This window comes from Microtus oregoni, unplaced genomic scaffold, assembly GCF_018167655.1.
Source record: "Microtus oregoni isolate MIOR12 unplaced genomic scaffold, Mior012 000015F_ref0000493, whole genome shotgun sequence".
Taxonomy (NCBI): Eukaryota; Metazoa; Chordata; class Mammalia; order Rodentia; family Cricetidae; genus Microtus; species Microtus oregoni.
This window is the reverse complement of record NW_024543074.1, coordinates 27822070-27849374: the sequence shown is the minus strand read 5'-3', so window position 1 is coordinate 27849374 and position 27305 is coordinate 27822070. Positions and strand designations below refer to the sequence as shown.

Sequence of the window (27305 nt, the reverse complement as noted above, 5' to 3'; positions counted from 1 at the left end):
AGTGCACTGCCCCTTTAACTAGAGCGAACCCGGTGACTCCTTCCCGGGACAGCGCGTGCCCGCCTGTCCGTCCGCGCGCGCGCGCCCGCTCGCCCGCCCGTCCGTCCCCCGCCCCTCGCTCCCGCCCCAGCTCGCGCTGCCCGGGCGGGCGCCGGCCGCTGGCGCCGCTACTGCTGCCGCCCCCGGGGCGCGATCCGCCGCCGGCCGCCCGGGGACCCGGCGAGGGGCGGGGGCAGCCCCGAACTGGCCCGGGGTCTCCCCGTCTCCGGTCTCAGGCAGCCAGGAAAGTTTGTCCCTTTGCTCTCCGCGGGGAGTCCTGCCGCGACGAGGTGAGAGCCGGTGGGGGGCAGGGAGGGGACGCCCGCGGAGGAATGCACTGGAGGGCGGGGAGCCGGGGTTCCGAGGTACCGATTGCACGACCCGGCCGGGCGGGCTAGGCGCGAGAGCTCGGATCATGTGCTATTTATCCCGCGGAGGCGCAGAGAGGTGCCAGGCCCCGGGCAGCCGTCGGTTGGCTGGTCTGGAGGACTGGGGACTCATGGCCGCCCAGAGCGGACAGCCGGGGGCCTGTTGGAGAACAGCGGGTGGGAAAGGTGCAGGTGACCCGAGACCCTCTTTCGGGTCGGCCGGCCCCACCCCAGCCGCGGCCTTCTCCCCAGTGAGCCCTTAGGGCTGTACTCGCAGACTCTGCACCTACTCTCTTATTTCTTTACTCCACTGTGTTCTAGCCTTGCCACCCAATTCCCTGTTTTCTTAGCATCGGAGGTGTCACATTGCGTGCCCGTCCTGGTGTCCTTCCCTCCCCTAGTCAGGGTTTTGGGGGTCAGGGCTATTCTTCCTGAGCCAGCCTCTGGTTTTGGCTACTCCCTTCCTGTGGTGGGATAAATCAGCCCCTTCACCCCTCCCCTGCCCTGCCTGGGAAGGCTGGTGAGGTAAGGCCCAACCCAGCACACCAGAAGTTGGAGGTGTTTGGGGACTACAGGTGGGGATGCCGCATCCTTGAACCCTTTCATAAGCCTTCACCCTGCTGTCCGTAGGCGTGGGCTGCTTAGACTCTCCTGACAGGGTGTGGGCACCCGGATCACCCACATTCCTAGGCTGCAGCCTGGCACCTTCCCCAGGCTAGTGAACGCCGGAGCACTACCCCCAGGTTGGGTTTGGGTCCAGTCCGTTTCCTTTTCCCTTTGCTTTCCTTTCAGGAAGCCCCCCTCCCCCCAACCCTTGCCAGCAGTTCTCCCCTCAAGAGACAGGTATTCTGGGTCTCCCTACCGCGGAGTCCTGGGGGTTGATATTATGCCTACAGGATGACCCCACCCTCCCCTGCCCATTGTCCTAGATCCTGGGGAGGAAGTACTGGGGGCTGGGCAAGGGGTTTGGGGATCGCAAGGCAGGCCCTGTGGATCCTTGTTCCAGGCTGTACCTCTAGCCTTTGGACCCTCTGACTCAAATATGGGGGTTATCAGCTCTATGTAGGAACACGTCTATCTCTGCCTCTCCCTTCTCCAGGCTCACCGAGAGAAGAATTATAGATTAGGGCTTTATGATTGGAGTTTTGGTCTCAGCCTATATCTCCATCAGCTTCCAGTTTGTGCTTTCACCCCAGAACCCTCTCCTACTTTTCAACTTCTCTATGTTCTTCTTCTTCTGCTGCTAGGCTTTCTTTCATAGCCTGACCTCAATCTTGTCTGTTGTCCGATTTGTCTCATTTTCTTAGTGTCTGTAACTTTCTGTCCCTCCTCTTCCCTTCCTGCCACCCTCAGTGTCTCTGCCCATGTGTTCTTCCGTCTGAATCACCCTCTGTCCAATCTGTGTTTCATTCTCTCGCTCCCTCTCCACTAACTGAACTCTCAGTACACTTGTGAGTGACTAGGAATAAAAATATCACTGTCTGTGCCCTTGGATTCACATTGCAGCCACTCCAGAGGGGCGGCTAGCCTTACTCTCCTAACATCTCTGTATCCCCTGCTCCTGAAACACAGAGCCCCAGACAGACCTTTGGAGCTACAGGTGCCTCCTGACTTCTCTTCCCCCACAATCTGGGTTTCCCTTACAGCTGTGCTGGTGTGGCCAGGCCCCAAGAGTAGGATGGGGCTTCCCATACGAGGGCCGGTGGCAGCCAGAACTGATACAGCACCTCTGATCTGGGGCCAGGACACCAGGTAACTCTGGGGTGATGACCCAAGTCTCTACAAACTGGGATCTGGTTTGGGGAGAGAAACAGGAATATTTTCGGAACTGACATTTGGGAGGAAGGCCTGAAGAGCAGGAATAGAGGAGGCCTTGAGGGCATGGGTGGCTAGCTGGGATGAAGTATGTAGACATGGACTCAAGAAGTCTTGAATCTCCCAGTGGCTCTGACCACCCTTTTTTTCTGTCCTGCAGCTGAGGAGGGCAGGAGTTTCTGAAGCTATGGCTGGTGCCTCGGTGAAAGTGGCAGTGAGGGTTCGGCCCTTCAATGCCCGTGAGACCAGCCAGGATGCCAAGTGTGTGGTCAGCATGCAGGGCAACACCACCTGTGAGTGAGTCCAGAGGCCTAGCTGGGCATCAGAGGGGCAGGCCAGGCCTGCTGGGCTGTCCCGGGAGGAAGGCCATGCTGGGCATAGAGCATGTGCTAGCTGTAAGGGGGGGCAGACTGGCCTTTCCATGTTCCTGTCCCTGGGAGGGGGAATGTTGGCCTGCAGCCTTCCATTGCCCAATCCAGGGAGGCAGCTCAGTGGGGGCGGGTCCTGTGAAGCCAAAATTAGCTTGGGTGGCTGGAGGGGGTGGGGAGTATTAAAGGGAAGAAATGAGTTAGGACAGAGATGGGGAGTGGGATCTTGGATCCTTGGGGCTTATGGGAAAGGGGGCAGAGGTTGAGCATACCTCACCTTGACTTTCCTCTCTGTTTTTTCAGCCATCATCAATCCCAAACAGAGCAAAGATGCCCCCAAAAGCTTCACCTTCGACTATTCTTATTGGTCACATACTTCGGTGAGGCTGTTGGGGCCAGAGGAAAAGCTTAGCCGTGGGAGATAAGCAGGGATATTGCTGGGAAATAAGGGTATCCAGGGGACTGGACTGGGAGGACAGGTACCTCTGGTTGGAATGAATCATACTCAGGTTGTATTTAGAACCATCTCGAAAAAAAACCAAAAAAAAAAAAAAATAGAACCTAGAGGGGCAAAGTGAATCCATCCTGGTAGTTAGGATCAGCAGGGGGATGGATAAGAACCTCAGGGATGTAAGAATGATGGAGTGGGGTTGAGGGATACATGGGACCTTTGGGCAGTCACTGAGAGGTCAGGATGCTCAGGCCATAGACACCAAGAACAACCTCATCCAGGACTCCTGTCTTTCTCTGCCTCCCTTTCCCCTAGGTGGAGGATCCACAGTTTGCGTCTCAACAGCAGGTGTATCGAGACATTGGAGAGGAGATGCTGCTGCATGCTTTCGAAGGCTACAATGTGTGCATCTTTGCCTATGGGCAGACGGGGGCCGGGAAGTCCTACACCATGATGGGGCGGCAGGAACCGGGGCAGCAGGGCATTGTGCCTCAGGTACATGCTGGGACCTAACTGGGCAGCCAGGGGAGGAACATCTTCGGTTGCCACAGGGGGAGAAGGATAGGGTTGAAGGTCTGGAGCTGTTTGTGATTGGAAATGTAATGGAGTATAAGGCTTGGCTGTATCCTGACACCCAGGGCCCCTCTGAGAGAGAAGCTTTGTGCCCACCAGGACAACAAGGCTCCATGAGAAGAGCCAAGGCGTTAGTATTAGAGTATTAGAGGAGCAATGGCTTTACAGCTCACTACTGTTTTATTTTCTTGTAACTGGTTTCTCCCGTGGATTTCAGTATTAGATGGTGTTAGCTGTAATTGTGAATGACTGAGAGTTGCCCAGAATTCTCTGTGGCTGTGATCTATAGTGGCCTTGTCTGTAGACCAGAATACAGGATACATGGGCTTGCATCCTAGCCTGATGGATACTAGCTTGTAACTCTAAACAAATGTGAACCTTTGAGAGATTGTTTTCGTATCTATAAAATGGTACTGACTCCTGCCTCCAGGCTATAGAAAGGGTCATTTGGGACAAAGTCTGGCCTGGGGTTGGGAGCTGCAGGTATGCCCTGAACAGGAGCTCTGTGTTCCCCTGCAGCTCTGCGAGGACCTCTTCTCTCGTGTTAATGTGAACCAGAACGCTCAGCTTTCCTATTCTGTGGAGGTGAGCCCCAGTCTCGGTGCAGGTAGGCAGGAGACCTAGTACTCCTGGACAAGAATGTAGGAAAACAGTGATTAACACTGGGGTTTGTCTCAAGTCAGCTTGGGACCTATTTCTGACTGTGCTGGTGACTAATGGGACCTTGGGCAGTGATTTCAGCTTGTAGCTCCCGAGTGTGTTCTATGGGATGCCAATGATTAGACCCACCTCCTTGGGTTGGTGAGAGGACCAGGGAGCTAGCATATTCAGCCTTAGCACCATGCTAAGGTAACTGTCCTCTTCAACTGAGGTTAGTTTCTCCGGCAGCATCGCTAGTGGCTCCCTCACGTCCTGTTTGCTTCTCCCACTTAGGTGAGCTATATGGAGATCTATTGTGAGCGAGTACGAGACCTCTTGAACCCCAAGAGTCGGGGCTCCCTGCGTGTTCGGGAGCACCCTATACTGGGCCCCTATGTGCAAGACCTGTCTAAATTGGCTGTGACTTCCTATGCAGACATTGCCGACCTCATGGACTGTGGAAATAAGGCGCGGTGAGGCAGGCTTACCTGGGGAGGAAGGGAGACAAAAATTGTGAGGGTGGAGGGCAGGGACCTATGACTTTTCCTTTCGATTCTAGAACTGTGGCCGCCACCAACATGAATGAGACCAGCAGCCGTTCCCACGCTGTCTTCACTATTGTCTTCACTCAACGCTCCCATGACCAGCTTACTGGCCTGGATTCGGAAAAGGTAGTGACGTCTTTCAAATGGGGACCTCTCTCAAATGATGTGCTGGAAGGGGCTTGCGCATTCCCTCCCCACCTGGGCTCTGTGGTGCCTCGTCAGGACTTCCACAACCCCCTCTACTGTCCCGCCAGCGTGTTATAACCTGTTTGCTCACTTGTCCTTAAAGACTCTCAGGGCAGGGGCAGGGCTCAAGCCCCACTGTGTCCCTTGTCCTGGAACAGAGTGAACCTATAAATATTCGTGGGTGAATAAGTAGCCAGGTCCTCACTCTTGTCTCATTTGTTCTCTTTTGTCTCCCCACCCCGGGTTTCTCTGGCCTTTGCTAAACACCCAGATTTCTGCTGGCTGTTCCCCTAATTCCCTTCCCATCCCCTACCCACCCCAGCCATAACCTGCTTCTTTCCTCCAACCCCAGGTCAGTAAGATCAGCTTGGTGGACCTCGCTGGGAGTGAGCGGGCTGACTCCTCAGGGGCCCGGGGTATGCGTCTAAAGGTGAGGGATGGAGGGATGGATGGAAGCCTTGGGGACAATGGAGGGAGGGCGGGTGCTGATCATCCCCCTCAGACCTTTGCTGGCAGAGATCTGATTGACAGGAAGGCCTCAATTCCACATTCCTTGTCCTTTTCTAGGAAGGCGCCAACATCAATAAATCCCTGACTACTCTGGGGAAGGTGATATCAGCCCTGGCAGATTTGGTAAGCCCCGAGGGTTGGGAAGAGGAGAGTCTGCGGGAGAAACGGGGAGTGACTCATCGCCTTCCTCTTCTGTCCCTCAGCAATCAAAGAAGCGGAAGTCAGATTTCATCCCTTATAGAGACTCTGTGCTCACCTGGCTGCTCAAGGAGAATTTGGGTGAGGGGTTCCTTCCCTGCCTTTGCTACCCTGTTATCGTCCCCATCTGACAGAACCTCTTGCCATCTACTCCATGTTGTCCCACGGTTCTCCCCCTGACCGAGGGGTCATCCTATAAGGAAGTTTACTATGCTGACATCATGACTACACCCTGCCGAACCAGGGACCTCACTGACCTGTTTACCCCTGACCCCAAATACTGCTGAGTTCATCTCCCTCCCACAGGCCTGTCACTGCTCACAGAGACCTGACGTCTCCCTGACTTCACCTTTCCCTGCATTATTGGACTTCATGATTAGCTCACAATTCTCAGCTTTATCCCACCTCAGACGCTGGCCTCTCATACCTTGTACTGGGGCTCCCTTGCTTTATAATCCTGTCTGACTTTACTTATTTATTTATTACTTAAATATAGTTAATTAATTAATTAGAGACAGGGACTCATGGATCCCAGGCTGGCCTTGAACTCTGTCCTCTTGCTTCTACCTCCCAGGCCCTGGGGTTCCAGTCATGCAGTATCTCATCCAGTCAAATATGACTTTTCTTAGTCTCCAGTTCATCAGTTACTTTCTCTTCCCCTCCATCCATAGGTGGGAACTCCCGCACAGCAATGATCGCAGCTCTGAGTCCTGCTGACATCAATTACGAGGAGACACTCAGCACCCTCAGGTGGGGTTTCAGCTTTGGTAGCATACCAAAAGTGCCAGGAGCTCAGAGGCTGGTTAGTCATAAGGGAAGGAGAGCCTCCAGCCGTGTCACAATGTTTGAGATCTGAGCTGGTGAGCAGGAAATGAGTAGACACATAGCAGGGGTCTCCTGGGTCTGCTCTCAGCACGTTTTTCTTTCCTTGCCCAGATATGCAGACCGTACCAAGCAGATCCGGTGCAATGCTGTCATCAATGAGGATCCCAATGCCCGGCTTATCCGAGAGCTGCAGGAGGAGGTGGCACGTTTGCGGGAGCTGCTGATGGCTCAGGGACTCTCAGCCTCTGCTCTAGGAGGTAGGGCTACTGGGGAGGGACAGCCAGGGAGGCCCCTTAGCTCACCTCTCTGCCCTTCTTTGCCTTTGCCCAGTTCTGGGATGTGGGAAGGTCCATTCACTATTAAACCCGTTGTGTTCAGTCATGTGGACACATACCTGGAGAAGCCACTTCCATCTTTTGATATTATGGAGCTGAAACAGACTTAGTTTCTCAGGGAGACTCAAGACAGGCTTCTAGAACGAATAAACGCCAAGTGCAAAGAGTATATATAGCGAGTCACAAATTTATGGTTCACATAGGAAGGTTAGAAGACACTGGGGAATGTGTCCTGGAGAAGGTCTTATAAAATGAGAGGCTCTTTTCTGTTTTTTTTTTTTTTTTTGTTTGTTTGTTTTCATTTTGGATCTCACTGTATGTAACCTGGACCTTTCTGTTGTTGTTCAACTATTCTCAACCTTCCTAATGCTGTGACCCTTTAATACAGTTCCTCATGTTGTGATGACCTCCAACCATAACATTTGTATTTGGTTGCTACTTCATAACTGTAATTTTGCTATTATTATGAATCTTAATTTAAATATCTGATATGTGACCCCTGTGAGGGTCACAACCCACAGATTGAGAACCACTGTTGTAGCTCCTCCTACCTCAGGCTGCCAAGTGCTGGTGTGAGCCACTATGCCTCGCTGCCCTTTGTTGTCTTGAGACAAGGTTTCATTCTGTAGTCAAGATTACCATGCACTCAGGCTTCCAAGTATTAGGAGTATAGACATGTGTCATTATGACTGGAAACAATGGGGTTTTAATCAACTATAGCTTAATAGTCAACAACAGGATAGTTTGTAGACGTAGCTTCACTGGTAAGAAATTAATATCCATGTGATCATTTTAGCAGCACATATACTAAAATTGAAATGACACAGAGATTAGCATGGCCCTTGCACAAGGATGACACTCAAATTCATGAAGCATTCCGTATTATTTTTATAAGGTAAAATCTTTTTAATGATTTATTTGTTTTTATTTTGTTTTTTATTTTTTTAAAATTTTATTTGACTTTGTTTTATGTGCACCAGTGTGAAGGTATCAGGTTCCCTGGAACTGGAGTTATAGACAGTTATGGGTTCCCATGTGGGTGCTGGGAATTGAACCTAGGTCCTCTGGAAGAGCAACCAGTGCTCTTAACCACTGAGCCACCTCTCCAGCCCTGTGTTCCAATTTTTTATTTTTTAAAAAAGGAATCGCTGTCCATGTGAGTGAGAAGATACGTAATCCATGTTAACTGGATCAGGTTCTCACCCTGTGCCATACTTAAAGTACATCTCACTGAGGAGAGCTGCTGAGGGACACAGTGGGGAGAATAAGAGTTCTTGGGAAGAGAAGGAAAATAAGGTTGGATAAGTTGTCTTGTAAAGGAAGAGTGTGTGGCATCGTATCCCAGGGGCAGAACTAAAAGGGCTAGGCACACACGGTGTGGGGCCTCTTCAGCTCGATACAGCTAATGTATCGATGTATCTGATGGTGGAAAGAATGGGTGGCTTCATCTCATGCAAGAGTGAGGCGCTCCATCCCTGGGTTCTCAGCTGCTCTCATTGTCGCTAAGGAGGGCCACCTTAGATGTCTCCCGCAGTTCTCTGGCCCTTAGCCTTCTGACCAGTTCCATCTTAGCCTCCTTCTCGCTTTTTCCCTTCCAGGTCTGAAGGTGGAAGATGGGAGTCCTGGAGGTACTCTGCCAGCTGTATCTTCTCCACCCGCCCCAATTTCACCCTCATCTCCTCCTCCACACAATGGGGAGCTGGAGCCTTCATTCTCCCCCAGTGCTGAGCCCCAGATTGGGCCTGAGGAGGCCATGGAGAGGCTACAGGTGGGAAGCGAAGCTGGCACCGGCAAGGGGTAGTGGACTGGGTAGCGAAGCTGGCACCGGCAAGGGGTGGTGGTCTGGGTATCAAAGCTGGCACCGGCAAGGGGTTGTGGTCTGGGTGCTGTTCCAACTTTATTTCTCCAAGGCTGAAGTGGAAGAAGGAGCCTCAGGAGTATGGTTGTCTCTGTGGTAGGTATTGGTCCAGGACTGTCCTGAACTTGCTTTCTGTCTGTCCTAATGCCCCCAGGAGACAGAGAAGATTATTGCCGAGCTGAATGAGACCTGGGAGGAGAAGCTCCGTAAGACAGAAGCCCTGAGAATGGAGAGGTAAGAGGGCCAATGCACAGCCGGCCCCTCAGCAGGGAAGGATGGGGCAGCAATGGTAAGGCTGACATTTGCCTTTTCCTTGCTCACAGAGAAGCACTGCTGGCTGAGATGGGCGTGGCTGTCCGGGAGGATGGTGGCACTGTGGGTGTCTTCTCCCCTAAAAAGGTATGTGAAGGCTTGGGCAGTGAGGCCCAGAGAGCTCTCTGGATGACTGAAGGAGAGGGTTGTGTGTGGTATGGTCCTTTGCTTCTGTGCCTGACTCGTCCCTCATCATCATCCCATTCCCTACCTTCTCTGCCTCGATTATGTGGCCATCTCCGCCTTCTCTGTCCATCAGCTAGTCAGCTAGAGACTTGAGTGCTCATTAAATGCTGTGGCCAGCTACTGAAGGGTCATTGTTGACAGTCCCTGCCCTCGAGGAACTGCAAAGCTATGCAAAGCCTCGCTCTTTCCATACATGTACACACAAATGGAGTGCACGCAAATGGCTTCTTCGGGAGAGGGGAAGAGGATGGGTGTGCCAGCTACTTGAGAAGTTAACTGAACCGGGTTTGGCGGTGCACACCTTTAATCATAGCACTTATGATTATGTGAGTTCGAGTCCAGCCTGGTCTACAAAGCAAGTTCCAGGACAGCCAGGGCTCTGTCACACAGAGACACCCTGTCTCGAAAAACCAAAAAAAAAAAAAAAAGTTTAATGGTTTTTTTTTTTTTTTTTTAAAGACAAGATTTCTCTGTGTAACAGAGCCCTGGCTGTTCTGGAACTTGCTTTGTAGACCAGGCTGGCTTCAAACTCACAGATATCTCCTGTCTCTGTCTCTCAGGTGCTGGGATTAAAGAAAAGTCCATTTTAAAAGGCTAACTAGGGAGGATGGCTGGAAAAGAGATGGAGGAGGAGTAAATGTGACCTTGGTTAGAGATGCTGGAGGGTTGGTCTTCATTGGAAGCATCCATGTGGCCTAGAGATGCAGCAGCTGGGTCGCTCGGGAAGGTAGTTTGCAAAATGGAGCTTGAAAAATGGACAAGACTTAGGTAGAGATGGGTAGGGACAATGTGATGCTAAACAGATAAAGCATGTTAGGCTACATGGGACTTGTGGTGCCAGACAGATAGTAGCTGTGTGGTAGAGCTTCACTGGAGAGGAAGAAAGCAAAGCAAGAGTTGCCAGGCCCAGGCCAGACAGTGGTGGCGCACACCTTTAATCCTAGCGTTTGGGAGGCAGAGGCAGGCAGATCTCTGAGTTTGAAGCCGTTCTGGTCTACTTAGTAAGTTCCAGAACAGCCAGGGCTACACAGAGAAATCCTGCCTCAAAAATAAATTAATAATTTATTAATTAAATAAATGAATAACATTAACTAATTAAAATACAATTAAAAAGTTGTCAGGCCCACATGGGCACAGAAATAACACTTGAAATATTCACCAACTGGCATGAAACTGCCCAATTAGAAGGAACATTGGCAATAAAAGGTCAGTATAGCTTCCAAATGTGATGGATCATGCCTACAGTCTCAGCACCTGGGGATTGGGGGGCAGGGGTAGGAGAAGTTCAAGTTCAAGGGCAGCCTGGATTACATAGTGAGTTTAAAGTTAGTTTGAGCTTTATAGTAAGATCCTGTCTCAAATAAAGGCTGGACATGCCTTTAATCCCAGCACTTTGTAAGTTCAAAGCCAGCCTGGTCTATGTAGTGAGTTTCAGTCCAGTCATAGCTCCATAGTGAGACCATGTCTAAGAAGAAAAAGAAGGCCGGAGTTCTAGTCCAGTGTTAAGAGTGTTTGCCTGGCATAGTCAAGGCCCAGAAAAGAAGAGAAAGGTAGAGATTGGGGGGGGGGGTGGCAGGAACGACACAACGACCCACTTACTTACAGCAAAAAACAAGCTAGCACAGCTGACTAGTGTGTGCTGATGGAGGATGGTATGCCAGTTTGAGCCGAGCAGGAACTTCCAGTCCCACCAGGAAACCCGCCTGGCCTGCCTGATGTGTGGTGTAGAGCAGGCTGGGATCAGATGTGCTGCTCTGGCTAGTAAGAGGCTCCGCAGAGAGGTGGTGGGCTGCCACAAAGGGCTTGCTTTTTGGTGAGGTCAAGAGCAAGCAGGAATCACTGGGCTTTAAGTATCTATTTGTATATACACATAACCTTATTAATTTTTGAGATTTTTTCTGTGTTATGGGGTTTTTGCCTGTATGTTTGTCTGTATGTATACCGTGTGTATGCTGTGCTCAAAGAGTTCAGAACAGGGTGTTGAGTCCCTGCGGGACAGGGTAAGAAGGTTGTGAATAGCCATGTGGGTGCTGGGATTGAACCCTGAAGAGCAGTCAGTGTTAACAGGTGACCATCTCTTCAGCCCGACCTCATTACCTCATTCCTTTTATTACATTATTTGTGTGTATGTGCGCACGCGTGTGTGGGTGCCATGTGTGGGAAGTCAGAGGACAACTTGCAGGAGCCGATTCTCCTTCCACCACATGGGTTCTGGGGATTGAACTTGGATTGTCAGACTTGGCAGCAAGCATCTTTACTTCCTAAACAAGCTTGTTGCTCCTTCCTTACCCCTTAAATTTAAAATGTTTTGTTATTGTGTGTGAGCGTGCACAAAATGGGTGTCAGAACATGCGTGCCATTGTGCTCACATGGAGGTCAGTGACAGCTTCGTGTGGTTTGTTCTCTGCTTCCACCCTTTATGTGGCGTTCTTTTTTTTTTTTTTTTTTTTTCCTTTTTCGAGACAGGGTTTCTCTGTGGTTTTGGTTCCTGTCCTGGAACTAGCTCTTGTAGACCAGGCTGGTCTCGAACTCACAGAGATCCGCCTGCCTCTGCCTCCCAAGTGCTGGGATTAAAGGCATGCGCCACCACTGCCCGGCTTATGTGGCATTCTTGTTTGATTTCTGCTGCTGTAATAAAGCACCCTGATCAAAAGCAACACAGGCAAGGGAAGGGTTTAATCAGCCCCACAGTTCCAAGTTACAGTTCATCATGCATGCACGAAAGGACCAGGGATGGAGGCCAGACATCTCTGTCTTTCTCAATCGCTTTTCCACCTTATTTATTTATTTTTGAGACGGGGCCTCTGGTAACCGTGGAGCTCACTAACTGTTTAGACTGTGGCAGACACCCTAAGGACCTACCTGCCTCTGGTAACCGTGGAGCTCACTAACTGTTTAGACTGTGGCCAGACACCCTAAGGACCTACCTGCCTCCGGCATGTGCTGCTGCCACGTTAGAATGGCTAAGCAGTGCAGGCTGGCTTTGTCTTTTTAAAAATTCCTTAGTACCTTTATGTGATTATTTTAGATATGTTTCAGATATTTCTTTTATATATTTTTGAGACAGAGAATCAGTTATACTTATAGCTCAAGATTGCCTAGAGGTCAGTATGCAGTCTAGGCTGCTTCAAACTCCAATTTACGATAGTCCTTCCTGAGTCTCCCAAGTTCTGGCTTTGTAGACGCTAGCTGCCACACCCAGCTATGGGTTAAAACTGCTGTCTAGAGACTGGCTGGGTGGCTCAGCAGGTGAAGACACTTGCCCTCCAGCCTGAGGACCTGAGCTTGGGACCCGTGAAGTAGGAGAGAACTGACTGCTGGGGTTTGTCCTCTGACCTTCACATGAGCACGGTGGCCCTAGTGCTCCCTTACATAACTAATAATAGATAGAAATAAAATTTAGATCTATGTCACTGAAGTACCCTCTGAAGATGAAAACCAGGCCAATTTGTCACCAAGAGCAACCTGTAAGAAGGCCTGTGTTCCTCTTGTTCTCTGTCCCCACCCTTGCTTCCTGTTGTTGTTGGTTTAAGTTTTGTTGTTGTTTTTTTGAGGCATGTTTCATGGAGCTCAGGCTGGACTTGAACTTGCTATAGCCCAGGTTGATCTTGAACTCACTGTGTAGTTAATGTTGGCTTCAACACCTGGTCCTTCAGCTTCTACCTCCCAGTGTGACAGATGGAGCTATGTGCCACCATTTTTGGCTTCCCTCATTCTTTCTAATACGCTCTGTGGATCAGACTTTGTCGGTGTGACTGGTGAACAGGAGTCTTAGGATAGTTTGTTTGTACTGTCCTAAGGTGGTGGGGTGGACATTTCTCAAATGTTTAAAAGACAGGAGAGCGGTGAGACTTACTGGCAGAACGGGTTTGGTAGGGCTGGCTATAACATAAATGGTTAGGTAGAGAGTTGGGTAAAGCTATAGTTTGTTTTGGATAAAGACTTTTAGAGAAAGCCTCCTCTTGCTGCGACCCCTATTACCAAGCCCAAGGACTTCCTAAATCTGATTTTCAAATCTGAGCTTCCTTCTCAAGGGCTAATGTCTGTGGGGGGTGGGCAGGACCTACCCTCAGCTGGCTCTAATTGGCTCTTTGCTTATCTGCTTGATATCCTAGGCTTCTAGATAAGGTTTCTTTGAACAAAGAGTTCCTGGGCTGAGCAGAAATTGAAAAGCACTGCCCCAAATCATGTTCCCTCTCCCTAGGGATAGATCCCTTTCAGCTTCAGGGCCCATCAGTGTCTGCCAGGCCCAGCACAGGTCTGACACTGTAGTGTAGGAAGGCGACGTGCATGTCCCTCGAGGCAGTTCTGGCAGCAGCGGTTTTGAGATGCCTAGGGAGAAGCAGACAGGTGTTCTGGATGCAGTCCTGAGCTCGCACTGCAGAAGGATCCCAGAGAAATCGCATGTTTTCTCTCTGTGCTTCTGCCAAACTGTTTCGTTGTGGAACCTCTTCCTTCTACATGTCAGAGCCTTCCTCGTTCCCCAAGACGTACTGCCTTTCCCACAGCACTGCTTCTCCAAAGCTGTGAGCTCCCCTAATTGCCATTTTTGCTCCTTGCATGTGAGTTGCTGCAGAATAGGTGCAAGGGTCAGCTCCCTGGGAACGAATCAATGAGCAAATAATCCAGGCAAGGGTGTGGGAAAGTCAACAGTTCCTATGAGGCACTCGTCCCCACAGCCTCCCTGCTTTTTTAGAGACAGGGCCTCTCTGTAGCTTTAGATGGCCTGGAAGTCACTATATAGACCAGGCTGGTCTCCAGCTCAGATATCCTTGTGTCTTCCTCCTGAGTGCTGGGTTTAATGCCCAGGTCATTCTTTGCATTTGTAATGAGTGGTGTTTCCACACCAATTCTTGCCTCCCCAAGTTGGCTCCGATTTCCGGACAGGATAGTCAGCCATGACTGCGTCTGACTCACTCCTGTCCCACCTAGAACCTCCCTAAGGTGAATTAGAATCTGGTAGCATGGAGGCTTCTTTGTTTGGAGGGCTTAGGAAAGCTTCCTGGAAGTGGCATTTGAGACAGACCCAGAAGGACATGTAGTTAATGACTTTAGCAGGTGGGAGTGTGTGGGTGGAGATGGTAACATAGGTTGTGCTGGGCGTGGGGACCTGGCTGGGGTAGCAGCTTCCTCAGCCGTTGGGGTGCAAAAGGCCTGATCTGGAGTGTTCAGCGGTACACTGGGCAGAAGCACAGAGTTGGGGGGAAAGCCCTCAAAACTTGGATGTGTGGGATGGGACTCTGATATGGAGGAGGCCCAGGGAAGCCAGAATATAACACAGAGCTTGAGTCAAATGGGAGCCAACCGAGAGGTCTCTGGGTAAACAGACATGACGTCCAGTAGTGTGGATGGGAGGCCAGAAACCCCTAATGCCATGCAGGTCTGAGGAGGGATGGTATGCGGGGTGTGGGCCCAGGCAGGAACCACAGGGAAGGGTCTCTTACTAGAGGGTAGCATGTGGCTCAGAGGAGAATAGAGGGAGCAAGTTCAGTGTGCTACCCAGTTGCACACTCCTGGAGGGCAGAGGTGACAGGACAAAGGCAGGGAGTGGGTTGCATTTCCAGCACAAAGCAGCATGGCAATCAGCCAGCTGTTTAGGGCAGATTTTTATACTGAGATAGCCAGAAGCCAAGAAACCCTTGGGTGGTTTTGGTCTGGGAGACTGTGGGCAGGGACGGTTGTAGGAGTCAGTGATCCTGGCCTTAGGTGAGTAGGCTCTAGGGTAGATAAAGAGTCTGCTGCAGGAAACACACTTTCTTGTTTATAGACAAGGCCATGGTACCTCAGCCTGTCCTGGAACATGTAACCCTCTGCCTCTGCTGGGATTAAAGGCATGGGCCACTCATGACTCTTGTTTGATTTTAAAATGGAAAGTGACACTTGGTTTTTAAATTATTAAGGGCAATCTGTGTTCTTGGAAATTCAAGGTGTAATGGAAGGTGGGAATGCCAGTCTTCTGACCTAGCCCCTCCTCTTTCTCTCTGGAAGTTGCAAGGTAGATTTTGTGGGAAGAAGTGATGGGACTGGGGAATAGAAAGGACACAAGGAGAATGGTGGTGTAGGTAGAATCCAAGGCTTCTAGTCAGGGAGTCTGTGTTGCTGAGGCACCTACAAGGAGACAGGCTTCAAGACGGCTTACTGACTGGGGGTTGGGGTAGGTGGTGAGGACAGCTTTTTCAGCCTGATTTTGAGAAGATGCTTGTGTGAGAGCTGGCAGCCAGAGATGTTCCTCAGGGCAGGAGGGAGGGTGGAGAGCCTCCCTCTCCTCCTCCTGAGTGAGAGCAGCATGAGCAGCGGGCAGTACCAAAACCAGAGAGATGTCTGCTTTGCTCCCTTCTTCTCTGTGGCCACTCGCGCTGGTTGCTATGAGCCTTTGTCCCTGACCACTTCTTCCTCTCTACCCACAGACTCCACATCTGGTAAATCTGAACGAGGACCCCTTGATGTCTGAGTGTCTGCTCTACCACATCAAAGATGGCGTCACCAGGTAAATGCACTTAGTAGTCTCCAGGATGGCCTCCCCTCCAGGGTGTGACGGCAGGACTGACACATTGATCGCTGTGATTCTCTTTCTGGTGGCCTGGAGGTACTCCAGATCTTGAACAGCTGCCTCCCTGGGGGCTCTTTTAGTTTCCTTTTCTTCTCAAAGATTTTATTTTTATTTATATGTGTGTGTCTGTTAGTGAATACCACATGTGCGCAGGTGTGCCCACGAGACCTACAGAGGGCATTGGCTCCCTGGAGCTGGTGTTGTGGGTGGCTGTGAGCTGACCGACATGGGTGCTGGGAACCAAACTTAGGGCCTCTGTAGGAGAAGTACATGCTCTTTCTTACCCACTGAGCCATCTCTCCACTCCCACCCCCGCTCTGGGGCAGGGTCTTGCTCACGTCTCAGCCCCAGATACTGAGATCACAGGTGTGCACGCCCACATGCTTCCCCATCTTGACAAACCGCTGAGGGCCCTGATCAGCAACCAGTCTTCAGTTTGGTGAAGGGCTGGTGCTTCTTGGCACCATGATGGGGATGGCTCCTGGGGGAAGAGCACTTACTCCGGCAGAACTGATGAGAAGCAGACTGCTGCTGCTTCCGTAGCCCCAACACCATTCCTTGGCAGTCCTGTTGAGACCTTGGGGGAAGGGAAAAGGGGAGCCAATGCCCACATTGTCGGCTCCATACTTGGGCCAGGTGGTTGGAGAGCTGCTGCTAACCAAACCCCAGGGCTCAGAGTCTCCTCTATAGTTAAAGGCATAAGGATGCCCAGTCACACCAGGCTGGCATTTCCCCTTTGCTGCCTAGTGTGCAGATGTAGGACATGGTCTTAAGGATCAGGGATGCATGGGCTCGAATCCAGCGTCACGATTGCTTAGCTGCATGATCTTGGCAAGTTCCCCTCCCTGAACCCTTGCCTGTGGAATGGGAATGGCACTGACTCGCTGAGTTGGAGGAGCTGGTGGTACACGGGAGGCACTTGGCAAATGCTGAACAAGCTTAGAAAATGTTGGCTGTTGCACCCCCAGGGTTGGTCAGGTCGATGTGGACATCAAGTTGACTGGACAGTTCATCCGGGAGCAACACTGTCTGTTCCGAAGCATCCCCCAGCCTGATGGAGAAGGTAATGGCTGAGAGATGAGAGTGGAGTGGCTAACGTAGAAAGGGGGGTCTTGTGTTCCACACATAGAGTACTGAGCCCAGTACTGGGAAGGGAGCCATACAAAGGAGGGGTGCAGCGTGCAGGTGGAGGGCTGGCTCTGCTTGACTGGGGAGCAGCTGGAGTCCTGAGACACAAGTAACACATTGCTGTGCACCCCAGAGGGCTGGGGGATGAGGACATAGACGGACTGCTCTCCTTGATTCTCCCCCTACCCAGAGAGCAATGTGTTTGGAGCCTATATTTGTTTCCATGGGAAATCTGAATTTGTCTCTGTGGGAAATGGGCTGATGCAGCTATATTGACAAAGGTTTCTGAGAACTAAAGGACCTAGGTGTCTCTGTGGTTCCAAAGCTTTTGGGAATGTTAGCCCCTAATATAACTGTAAAGTTTTTAAGAATCACAGGCCTTTAACCCCACATTCGGGGAAGCAGAGGCACTTCTGTGAGTTTGAGGCTAGCGCCACATTTACATCACAAGTTCCAGGACAGTCAGGGCTACAAAGAGAGACCCTGTCTGAAAAAACAAAAACAAAAAAGAATCCCAGGTTCTGAGGTTGATAGCTTGTTTGGCATAACAACACAACATTGTGCAATGTGGAGTGTTTGTTTTACGCTGTTGGGGATTGAACCTGGGCTTCAGTTACGAGCCTGCTGGGCCCTGTGCACTCCCAGTGAGTCCTTCACTCCAGTGCATTTTCTCTTTGCTTTGGGTTCTCTCTTTGTAGGTCAGATTGACCTCAAACTCTTAATCCTATTCCCTCAGCCTCCTAAAGACAGGTTCCATACCTGACTTCCCGCACTCATGTGTGAGTATGTATGTGGGAGTGTGCATGTGTGTGCGTATGGTGTGTTCATATTGAGGCCAGAAATCGACATCACTTGTCCTCCTTAATCATTTTCCATCTTTTTTTTTTTGAGACGGGTTTCTCAGTGAGCCTAAAAGCTCGCTGGGTGGCCAGTGGGCCCCAAAGAGCCACCTTCTGCATTTTCCCCAGCTCTCTTGCTCCATCACCACAGCCAGCTCTTACATAGGTACTGGGGATGCAAGCTCAGGTCCACATGCTTGTTCAGGAGGCACTGAGAACAAGCCAGACCTGTGCACTTGCCTGGAGTCACAGCTACATGAGAGACAGAGGCAAGAGGCTTACTGGAGCCCCGGAGTTTGGTGCCAGCCTAGGCAGTGTGTAGAAACTGTGTTTAAAAAGAAAGGAGGAGGAGGAAGAAAAAAACCTATCACGTGGCTTACAGCTCAGGTTTAAGACACTCGGTTTCAGTTTGGTTCAGGGTCAGCAGATTGACGCAGTTACACTGGTCTAGTTCAGGTCCCCAGTGGTGAACAAGTGCTTCCTGCGTTTAGGGCTGAAAGCCGTTGAATCAGTTCAGATCAGTGAGTTACTGCCAAGTTCCTGTTCTGTGGTTATCTCAGGCCATAGGCTTGGGAAGGGAGAAATTAAAGTATGTGAGGCCTTGTGAGGTGAGCCCATATTCCAGGAGTGCATAGCGTGTCGGAGGAGGTGACAGGCATAGCATGTTCAAGACTGTTAGATAAATCCCAGTGGAAACTGGCCAGTGTGTCTGTGCCCCTGAGGTAGACTGTGAAGGTTTGGTTCATCAGAGCTGTGGTTCTTATGAGACAGGCAGAGAAGATGCAGGCACCAGGGACCTGCAGTCACGGTTATTTGCGGACTGTCAGTTTTCCTCCTTGAATTGTCTACATGTGACACGGCAGAGGCTCTCCCATGAGGTCGTTTGCCCTAGAGAACAGCAGAATTGGATCCCAGCACAGAGTTATGGTTTCAGGGGCTGTGCCCTTAGCTGCTGGATTCCCATGGGTTCAGGAACTGGGAGAGAGGCCGGGAATGTAGGTGCGGTGGTAGAGTGCTGTGTAGTGCGTGAGTTTCAGTGATGCACACCATGCCTGAGATCCCAGCACCCAGGGGTGGGAGGTGGGTGTGTGCGGAGAGCAGAAAACCAGGAGTCCGGGGCCATCCTCCCTGTCTCAGGAAAAAGGAGCAGAGTCTGCCCTGACTGAGAAGTCACCTCCCATGGTCCCATTGTCTTTCCGTAACACCACACCTGTTCCCATTCTTTGGAGAAATCTTTAGATTATCTGCTTTTAAAAAATGTTAGAGGCTGGAGAGATGCCTCAGTGGTTAAGAGCACTGGCTGCTCTTCCAGAGGACTGGGTTCCATTCCCAGCACCCACATGGCAGCTCACAACTGTCTATGACTCCAGTTCCAAGGAGCCTGACACCCATGGAAAACACCAATGCACATAAAATAAAAATAAATAAATTAAGAAAAAATTTTTAGAACTGGGCAATGGTGGTGCACACCTTTAATCTCAGCATTTGAGAGGTAGAGGCAGGGGGATCTCTGTGAGTTCAAGGCCAGCCTGGTCTACAGAGTGAGTTCCAGGCCAGCTAGGGCTACAAAAACTCTCGAGCGACCCCACCTCCAAAAAAAGTTTTGGATTATCCTGTTTAAATATTGTGTGTGTGTGTGTGTGTGTGTGTGTGTGTGTGTGCATGCACACGCGCTTATGTGTCAGGCGCGGCAGCAGATGCCTGCCCGTGATGAGTCATCTCACTGGCCTGAGATTCCCCTATTGACCATATCTGCCTTACCAGCCAGAATAAGGTCTGTGAGAGCAGCAATTTGGACTTCTATCTTTTTTACCTGACATGTAGTAGGAACATAATGTTTGGGAAATGAATGTTTATGTATTGGGGCACAGTGGGAAGTAAAAGTAAGATAGGCTGCCCCCAACCCCGTGTCTGCTGCTCTCAGACAGGCAGTGATGCCCTTTGGTATGTCTTTCCCAGTCTCCCTCTGCCCATTGACATCTAAGTGATCCACCATGCATCAGCTGGGAATTTCCACCCTCACGGAAATTCTGTCCTTAAGCTGGACTTTGTGCTGGCTCAACCCTCCCTCTGCATCAGTAGTAGACCAGCAGTCTGTTTCTCTGTGTGATGTTATAGTTGATCACTGTTTTCATGTTTTTTGATTACTTTTAGTGTAACTAATAAAATAAACCAATTTGGACTGAGAGCCAGGCTTGGTGGCATATACCTTTGATCTCTTGGAATTAAACTCATTTTTGGAAGCCAGCCTGGTCTACAGAGCATGTTCCAGCATGGCCAGGGCTGTTACACAGAAAAACCCTGTCTCGAAAAACCAAATAAATAAAAAGTCGTGTTTGCATATTATGATTATTATATTTTCATCTACTCTGAACAAAGACTTCATTGTTCCAATCTATAGAATCCCTAAAGTTAGGTAATTTGCTGACTGTCTCTGGCTCAGCAGTCAGATACTGATACTGGGTCTTTGGAACTTGTGGGTTCTCCAGTGAAAATAGAGTACCCCTTTTTTTGGTTTGTTGAGACAGGGTCTCTCTGTGTAGCCCTGGCTATTCTAGAACTCTCTCTGTAGACCAGGTTGGCCTCAAACTCCGAATCCACCTGCCTCTGCCTCCTGAGTACAGGAACTAAAGGCGTGCGCCCCCACCGCCTGGCTTGTTTTTGAAGCAGGGTCGTACTATGCAGCCCAGGCTGAGCGCAGACTCACTGTGAAGTGCAGGCTAGCTAACCTCACACTTTGACCCTCAGCCTCCTAATAATGGGGATTCAGATGTGTGGCATCATGTCTGGCTAGAGTTAACTTTATTTTAACCTATAATGCCTGTGACTTGAGAGGATTAATCCGATGGCAGCCATTTGTAAGACGCATCAGGCAGCTTGCCTACTGGAGGCATCCAGGCCTGGCTAGGATAATGTTAACGAGGCGAGCAGGCATGGACACATGGAAGGCAAAGTGATAGGGCCTCTGTCCAGTCGACTGTGGGTAAAGAATCTTCTGAGAATGATAATTTCTAAGCTGTGGTTAGGAAGCATGGTGGTGGGTCAGTCGGAGCCACTGCAGAGGCTTCTGGGAGTCGTAGTAGGGTCTCTAACCCTTCTTCTGCTCTTCTTTTCCTGTGCTGCCTGCCACCAGAGGGGCTGTGGCACCCCTGCAGGTACTGGGGGCAGAACTGGTGGTGCATGCGTGCTTTGGGGGCGAGACGAGGTGGGAATCTGACCAGAGTGTAGCTTTCTGCGATGCTAATCTTTTCCTTTCCTTTCTTCCTCCTCGCAGTGATGGTCACGTTGGAGCCTTGCGAAGGAGCTGAGACATATGTCAATGGGAAGCTTGTGACGGAGCCACTGGTGCTGAAGTCAGGTAGAAGACGCGTCGCAGAGGCTGGGGACATAGCTCAGAGGTAGAGCGCTTGCCTAGCATGTGCAAGGCCCTGGGTTCAGTTCCCGGTACCATACACACACACAAAAGAGATATGTTGCAGACTACAGGTCTGGGACATGGCCTTTGTAGAAGGTGCTAGGGCAAGGCTTTCTGGGATAGTTGGGGAAGTCCATGGACATAGGAAGGAGCCTACAGCACAGACTAAGGGGGGGATGTCTTGGTCCTCTTGCTTCGCTGGGGACAGGGGAAGAGGGTACCTTCTCCTCCAGCAGCTCACCTAGGTACGTACACAGGTGCTTCCGAAGGTGTGTTGACTCCGACTGCTCCTGGCTTTAGTGATAGTAGGACTGAGGGTGTCAGGTCTCCTGGAATCAAGGGCAAGATCTCTGTGCTTGGACCGGGGGAAGGTTTGCTGCGGTGGGTGAGCAAGTCTACTTCCCCTCTGCTCATTTCCAGGAAACAGGATTGTAATGGGCAAGAACCACGTATTCCGCTTCAATCACCCGGAGCAAGCCCGGCTCGAGCGAGAACGAGGGGTTCCCCCACCTGCAGGACCCCCCTCTGAGCCTGTGGATTGGAACTTTGCTCAGAAGGAGCTGCTGGAGCAACAAGGCATAGATATCAAGCTGGAGATGGAGAAGAGGTGTGAGGGAATCCCCCACGAGTCTCTCTAAGCCACGGGATCCCAGCATCCTGCTGTTGGTGATACCCACCAATGTAGCTCCAGAGACCCTCATAGCTTCTTCCCTTTGTCTGACCCCAGGCTGCAGGACTTGGAGAATCAATACCGGAAAGAAAAGGAAGAGGCTGATCTTCTGCTAGAGCAGCAGCGGCTGGTGAGGGGCAAGTTGGGGTACAACAGGGTAGCCTGGAAAAGGGCTAGTGGGGGCACAGCAGGGTGGACAGAGCCTAGAGTGGGCAGGTAGGGGCACAGCAGGGTAGGTGGGGGCACAGCAGGGTGGACAGAGCCTGGAGTGGAGAGGTGGGGCACAGCAGGGTGGACAGAGCCTGGAGTGGGCAGGTGGGGGCACAGCAGGGTGGACAGAGCCTGGAGTGGGCAGGTGGGGGCACAGCAGGGTGGACAGAGCCTGGAGTGGGCAGGTGGGGGCACAGCAGGGTGGACAGAGCCTGGAGTGGAGAGGTGGGGCACAGCAGGGTGGACAGAGCCTGGAGTGGGCAGGTGGGGGCACAGCAGGGTGGACAGAGCCTGGAGTGGGCAGGTGGGGGCACAGCAGGGTGGACAGAGCCTGGAGTGGGCAGGTGGGGGCACAGCAGGGTGGACAGAGCCTGGAGTGGGCAGGTGGGGGCACAGCAGGGTGGACAGAGCCTGGAGTGGGCAGGTGGGAGCACAGCAGGGTGGACAGAGCCTGGAGTGGGCAGGTGGGGGCACAGCAGGGTGGACAGAGCCTGGAGTGGGCAAGTGGGAGCACAAAGGTGGTCAGAGCCTGGAGAGGGCAGGTGGGGCCACAGCAGGGTGGACAGAGCCTGGAGTGGGCAGGTGGGGGCACAGCAGGATGGACAGAGCCTGGAGTGGGCAGGTGGGGGCACAGCAGGGTAGGCAGAGCCTGGAGTGGGCAGGTGGGGGCACAGCAGGGTGGACGGAGCCTGGAGTGGGCAGGTGGGGGCACAGCAGGATGGACAGAGCCTGGAGTGGGCAGGTGGGGGCACAGCAGGGTGGACGGAGCCTGGAGTGGGAAGGTGGGCAGATAACCTCCTAGCTTTGCTCTTGGTAAGTAGGTGGCATCTAGGAGGAAAAGTTAGGAGAGAAATGTGAACTAGAAGAAAACATTGCCATGTACAGGGAAGTAACATTCAGTTGATGAGGTTCCCTAGGCTCCCGTGACCCTGGGCCCCTTCAGATCACTTCCAAGTACCATTATTCATGTAAGATTGTTGCTTAAATGGACTTTTAAGTCTCTAACCTCATCCTGAGAGTAATACATAGTCATTTGCTGCGTAATGACAGTGCTGTCAATGACAGACCATGTGTACAGGGGTGGTCCCATGAGATCATATCAACAAATAATGTGTAGCTGCCTTGATGTGTGTCAGTGCGGTCTGTGGTGCTCACACAACGATAAAATCACTTTAGGACACAGTTCTCAGAACACATCTCTGTATTAAGTGACACGACCATATATGCACAAAACCCCAGTCTCAATTAACTGCTGCCCTTACTTGGGCTTGCCAGCTGCTGTCGTAAGTGGTTAACCCATCAGACATAGCTTTGCTGTCCAGATCTGTCCCTGCAAGACACACAGTTCCTAAGACGCAGAAAGGGTCTTGAGTCCAGGTATACTAATGTGGTGTCTTCGTGTCTTTGGGACAAGGGTGGTCTCTGAGGTGTCCTTAGCTCTCTTCCTCTCTTCTCTCTGGCCCACCCCAGTATGCAGACTCCGACAGTGGGGAAGATTCTGACAAGCGCTCTTGTGAGGAGAGCTGGCGGCTGATTTCCTCCTTGCGGGAGCAGCTGCCCCCTACCACAGTCCAGACCATTGTCAAGCGCTGTGGCCTGCCTAGCAGCGGCAAGCGCAGGGCCCCTCGCAGAGTTTATCAGATCCCTCAGCGGCGGCGCCTTCAGGGCAAAGACCCCCGATGGGCCACCATGGCTGACTTGAAGATGCAAGCTGTCAAGGAGATATGCTACGAGGTGGCCCTGGCCGACTTCCGTCATGGACGATCAGAAATTGAGGCCCTGGCTGCCCTCAAGATGAGGGAGCTGTGTCGTACCTACGGCAAGCCTGAGGGCCCTGGTGATGCCTGGAGAGCTGTGGCCAGGGATGTGTGGGATACTGTGGGTGAAGAAGAAGGAGGTGGCGGTGGTGGAGGTGCCGGTGAGGAAGGAGCCCGTGGGGCAGAGGTGGAAGACCTCCGGGCTCACATAGACAAGCTGACAGGAATTCTGCAGGAAGTGAAGCTACAGAACAGCAGCAAGGACCGTGAGCTGCAGGCCCTGCGGGACCGGATGCTGCGCATGGAGAGGGTCATCCCCCTGACTCAGGTAGAAAAACCTGTTGGCCACTTCTTCCTTCCCCCTCCTTCAGCTCTTGCTGGCCTTTTAGGATCCTGCAGCTTCCCTCTCACATCCCAGCCTTCCTGTTTCTTTTGAGAAGACTTACTGAAGTCTGGTAATAGGTTTTGCTTTTTGATAGAGTTTATGAATCACATGCTTCCCAATCTCCAGAATGATGATAGTAAAAATAGATACTCAGCCAGTAGAGCTGCTCCTCCAGAGGACCAGAGTTCACTTCCCAGCAAGACATGGCAGCTCCTGGTTGTTTGGAACGCCATTCTCCTCTTCTGGTCTGCAGTCACTATATACACACTATACACTATACATTATACACACAATGCATAAATAAATGAAATAGATTATGCAGCCTTCAGTTGGTAAATGCTTGCCACTTACACATGAGGATCTGAGTTCGGTCCCCAGAACCCGCATAAAGAAGTCCTGGTGCTATAGTCAAGGAGCGGAGATAGATCCTGCTGGCCTTCTGCCTGGTCTACTCCGTGAGTTCTAGGGCAGTAAAGGACCTTGTCTCTAAAAACAAGGTAGACACCCGAGGAGGGTATCCAGTTATCCCCCAGCCCACACACAACACTCACACCCGCGCACGAGCACAATGCTCATACACCTGCACAAATGCACACACACAGTACGGATTCTGGGCTGGGTAGGCTTGACATGTGCCTATAATCCCAGCACTTGGGAGGCAGACACAGGAGGATCAGAAGTTCAAGACCAGCCTGAGCCACAACTCAAAAAAACAGAAGTACCGATTGTGATATCCGCCACCCTGCATTCCTAATCTGTGTCTTTGATGATCTGTAGTTTATAAGCTCCCAAGGTGTTTCTGAATTACAGCGTGTTTGAGAACCTCTAGTGGAGAGCACACAGTGTTACTGGAAGCCTGTTCTTATGCGTGCATGTAACTGGCCTCCCCTGATCGCTCTGGTAAAGACTGGTCATCTCTTCCTCCTTTGCATGTATCCATCCAACCTACACACATTTGAGTGTCACTGTAGTGTGACAGAGGTGGTAGCGTGCTGGTCACTGAGGTTAGGTTACAAGCTTTCTCTGCTCTTTCCAGCCCCCTTCTAAGGGACACCACAGACGGTTGAAGTTACGGCTTGAGGTTACCAAAGATGTCCTCTCCGTGTGGCTTCTAGCCCTGTCCCCTCACCTGCTCCACTCCAGCCCCTCCAGCTTGTTGGGCATGCTCATATCTCAAGGCCTTTGCACCAGCTGGTCTGTTTTCCTCGCTGGTTTTCTCTCAGCAGCCATACTGCTTGCTTCTCACTTCCTGTAGGCCTTGACTGAAGTATCGACTTCTTGGTGAATTCAGTGTGGCTGCCCTTCACTGGCTTCCTGTCCTCTTCTGTCCCGTTCTCCCTGCCGAAGTGGAGCTCATCCAGTCCTTACAGCAGTCTGTAGCAAGTGCTGTTACCGCTGGCGTCTTTCTACAGATGGGGTTGCTTTTGAAGACAGACCACACAGCTGAGAGGTGGCGGAGGGACTGAGCTCCAGCCATTGTCCTAGCTTCATTCACCTTAAGTAGTGCTCTAGACCCCGTCCGGGCCCTCTAGGTTCTTCTGGGCACATCTTGACTCCACATGCCCTGCGGTCTCCGCTCTCATCACACGTCTTCCCTTATTCCCTTTCCCAGGATCTGGAGGATGATAACGAAGAACCCAGTATGGTCACCTGGGCACCACCAGAAGGGTCAGAGGCAGGAGAGGAGGCAGTGCCCAATGACCGCTCACCAGCTGTCCGGCCCACCTCCCCACCCCTGTCCAGCTGGGAACGGGTGTCGAGGCTGATGGAAGAGGATCCTGCCTTCCGTCGTGGCCGTCTTCGCTGGCTCAAGCAGGAGCAGCTGCGGCTGCAGGGACTGCAGGGCTCTGGGGGCCGGGGTGGGGGACTGCGCAGGCCTCCAGCCCGCTTTGTGCCCCCCCACGACTGCAAGCTGCGCTTCCCCTTCAAAAGCAACCCTCAGCACAGGGAGTCCTGGCCAGGAGTGGGGAGTGGAGAGGTCCCAGCTCCCCAACCCCCTGAAGAGGTCACTGCCCCCCCAGCTCCCCCTGCCCGCAGACCTCCAAGTCCCCGAAGGTCCCACCGTCCTCGCAGGAATTCCCTAGATGGAGGGAGCCGATCTCGGGGAGGGGGTTCTGCACAGCCAGAGCCCCAGCACTTTCAGCCCAAAAAGCACAACTATTACCCCCAGCAGCCCCAACCTTATCCAGCCCAGCGGCCAGGGCCCCGCTACCCACCATACACTACCCCTCCACGAATGAGACGGCAGCGCTCAGCCCCTGACCTCAAAGAGAGTGGAGCAGCTGTATGAGTCCCTCGTGCTGGGCTGACAGGGCCTGCCTAGTGGGCCCTCACTAGGAAGAAGGTGCCCAAGATGCTGCTTCCCTAAGAAGCCCTGGGGCAAAGAGACCAGAAAGCAGAGAGCAAGAAAGAGAAGGTCCGAGTAGGTGATAGAGGATGCTGAGTGACCGAGCTGGAGGCTGAGGGAAGGAAGAGGGTGTAGAGTTGGCCAGGAGCAAACCAAAGTAAAGGAAGAGCCATAGGAAGTCGCCTTGGGGCCACCCGTTGCAAGGGGTGGGGGGGAGGTCCCCACAAACGCTGCTATGGGCGGGTGGGTGGGCTGGGGTCTGCATAGCCAGTGTTTGACTTTCTTTCTGAGTGGGTGCAAAGGGGGAGAGAACCAAGAGTGTGGTGGGTTCTCCTCCCCGGCTCTTGTCTGTCTGTCCGTCTGTCCGTCTGTGGTGGGTTTCTGTTTCCAGGGAGGTGTGGTGGAATCCTAAGTCATTCCCTTCCCCTTCCAGGCCTCCTGCTATATTTAGGGGGACCTGTCTGGTTTGGCTGGAGTCCCACGAGAATGCGGGACCTCTTAATAAAGGCTAGCAAACAGGGAGCTTGTGACTGGCGGGGTTTTAGTAGAGGTACAGGTTGGATGAGTAAAATGCATCGTTTACTGTGTTGTCTCATCATTTCTACATGTGTGTTTCCGTGCCGTCACCACCCTGAGCAGGCAGAGGCTGCCATCCTGGTCCCTCTCTTCAGGGTACATAGTCTGTTCTTCATTTTTGTTTACCCTGGGCCTCCGCCCGGCTGGATAGTTTCAGTGTCCATGACAAAAGAGGAGGGATGTGAGGGGAGAAGGGGGTCTCTCAGCCTGTCAGTGCCAA

At 51.9% G+C, this 27305-nt stretch overlaps 1 protein-coding gene and 1 non-coding gene across 2 annotated transcripts; both read left to right on the top strand.

Moving 5' to 3' along the window:
- The first annotated feature begins 107 nt into the window (after nucleotides 1–107).
- On the top strand, nucleotides 108–27092 carry Kif1c (kinesin family member 1C). The gene is made up of 23 exons (XM_041664551.1): nucleotides 108–329; nucleotides 2054–2159; nucleotides 2383–2515; nucleotides 2894–2970; nucleotides 3357–3536; nucleotides 4134–4199; nucleotides 4548–4726; nucleotides 4813–4924; nucleotides 5337–5414; nucleotides 5552–5617; nucleotides 5698–5773; nucleotides 6364–6442; nucleotides 6629–6774; nucleotides 8451–8620; nucleotides 8865–8944; nucleotides 9034–9109; nucleotides 15616–15695; nucleotides 16727–16821; nucleotides 21000–21083; nucleotides 21561–21747; nucleotides 21868–21940; nucleotides 23491–24105; nucleotides 25775–27092. Exons 3-23 carry the CDS (start codon nucleotides 2410–2412, stop codon nucleotides 26450–26452), a joined length of 3303 nt encoding a protein of 1100 aa, XP_041520485.1. The 5' UTR covers nucleotides 108–329; nucleotides 2054–2159; nucleotides 2383–2409; the 3' UTR covers nucleotides 26453–27092.
- On the top strand, nucleotides 7636–7739 carry LOC121457239. Its single transcript, XR_005975731.1, has one exon. It is a non-coding gene; the product is annotated as a U6 spliceosomal RNA (small nuclear RNA).
- Nucleotides 27093–27305: the final 213 nt, after the last annotated feature.

Coding starts and splice junctions, on each gene's coding strand:
- Kif1c (XM_041664551.1), top strand. CDS start 2,410: ATGGCTGGTGCCTCGGTGAAAGTGGCAGTGAGGGTTCGGCCCTTCAAT. Junction 4,727..4,812: donor GACTGTGGAAATAAGGCGCG/GTGAGGCAGGCT, acceptor TTTCGATTCTAG/AACTGTGGCCGCCACCAACA. Junction 16,822..20,999: donor CCCCCAGCCTGATGGAGAAG/GTAATGGCTGAG, acceptor TCCTCCTCGCAG/TGATGGTCACGTTGGAGCCT.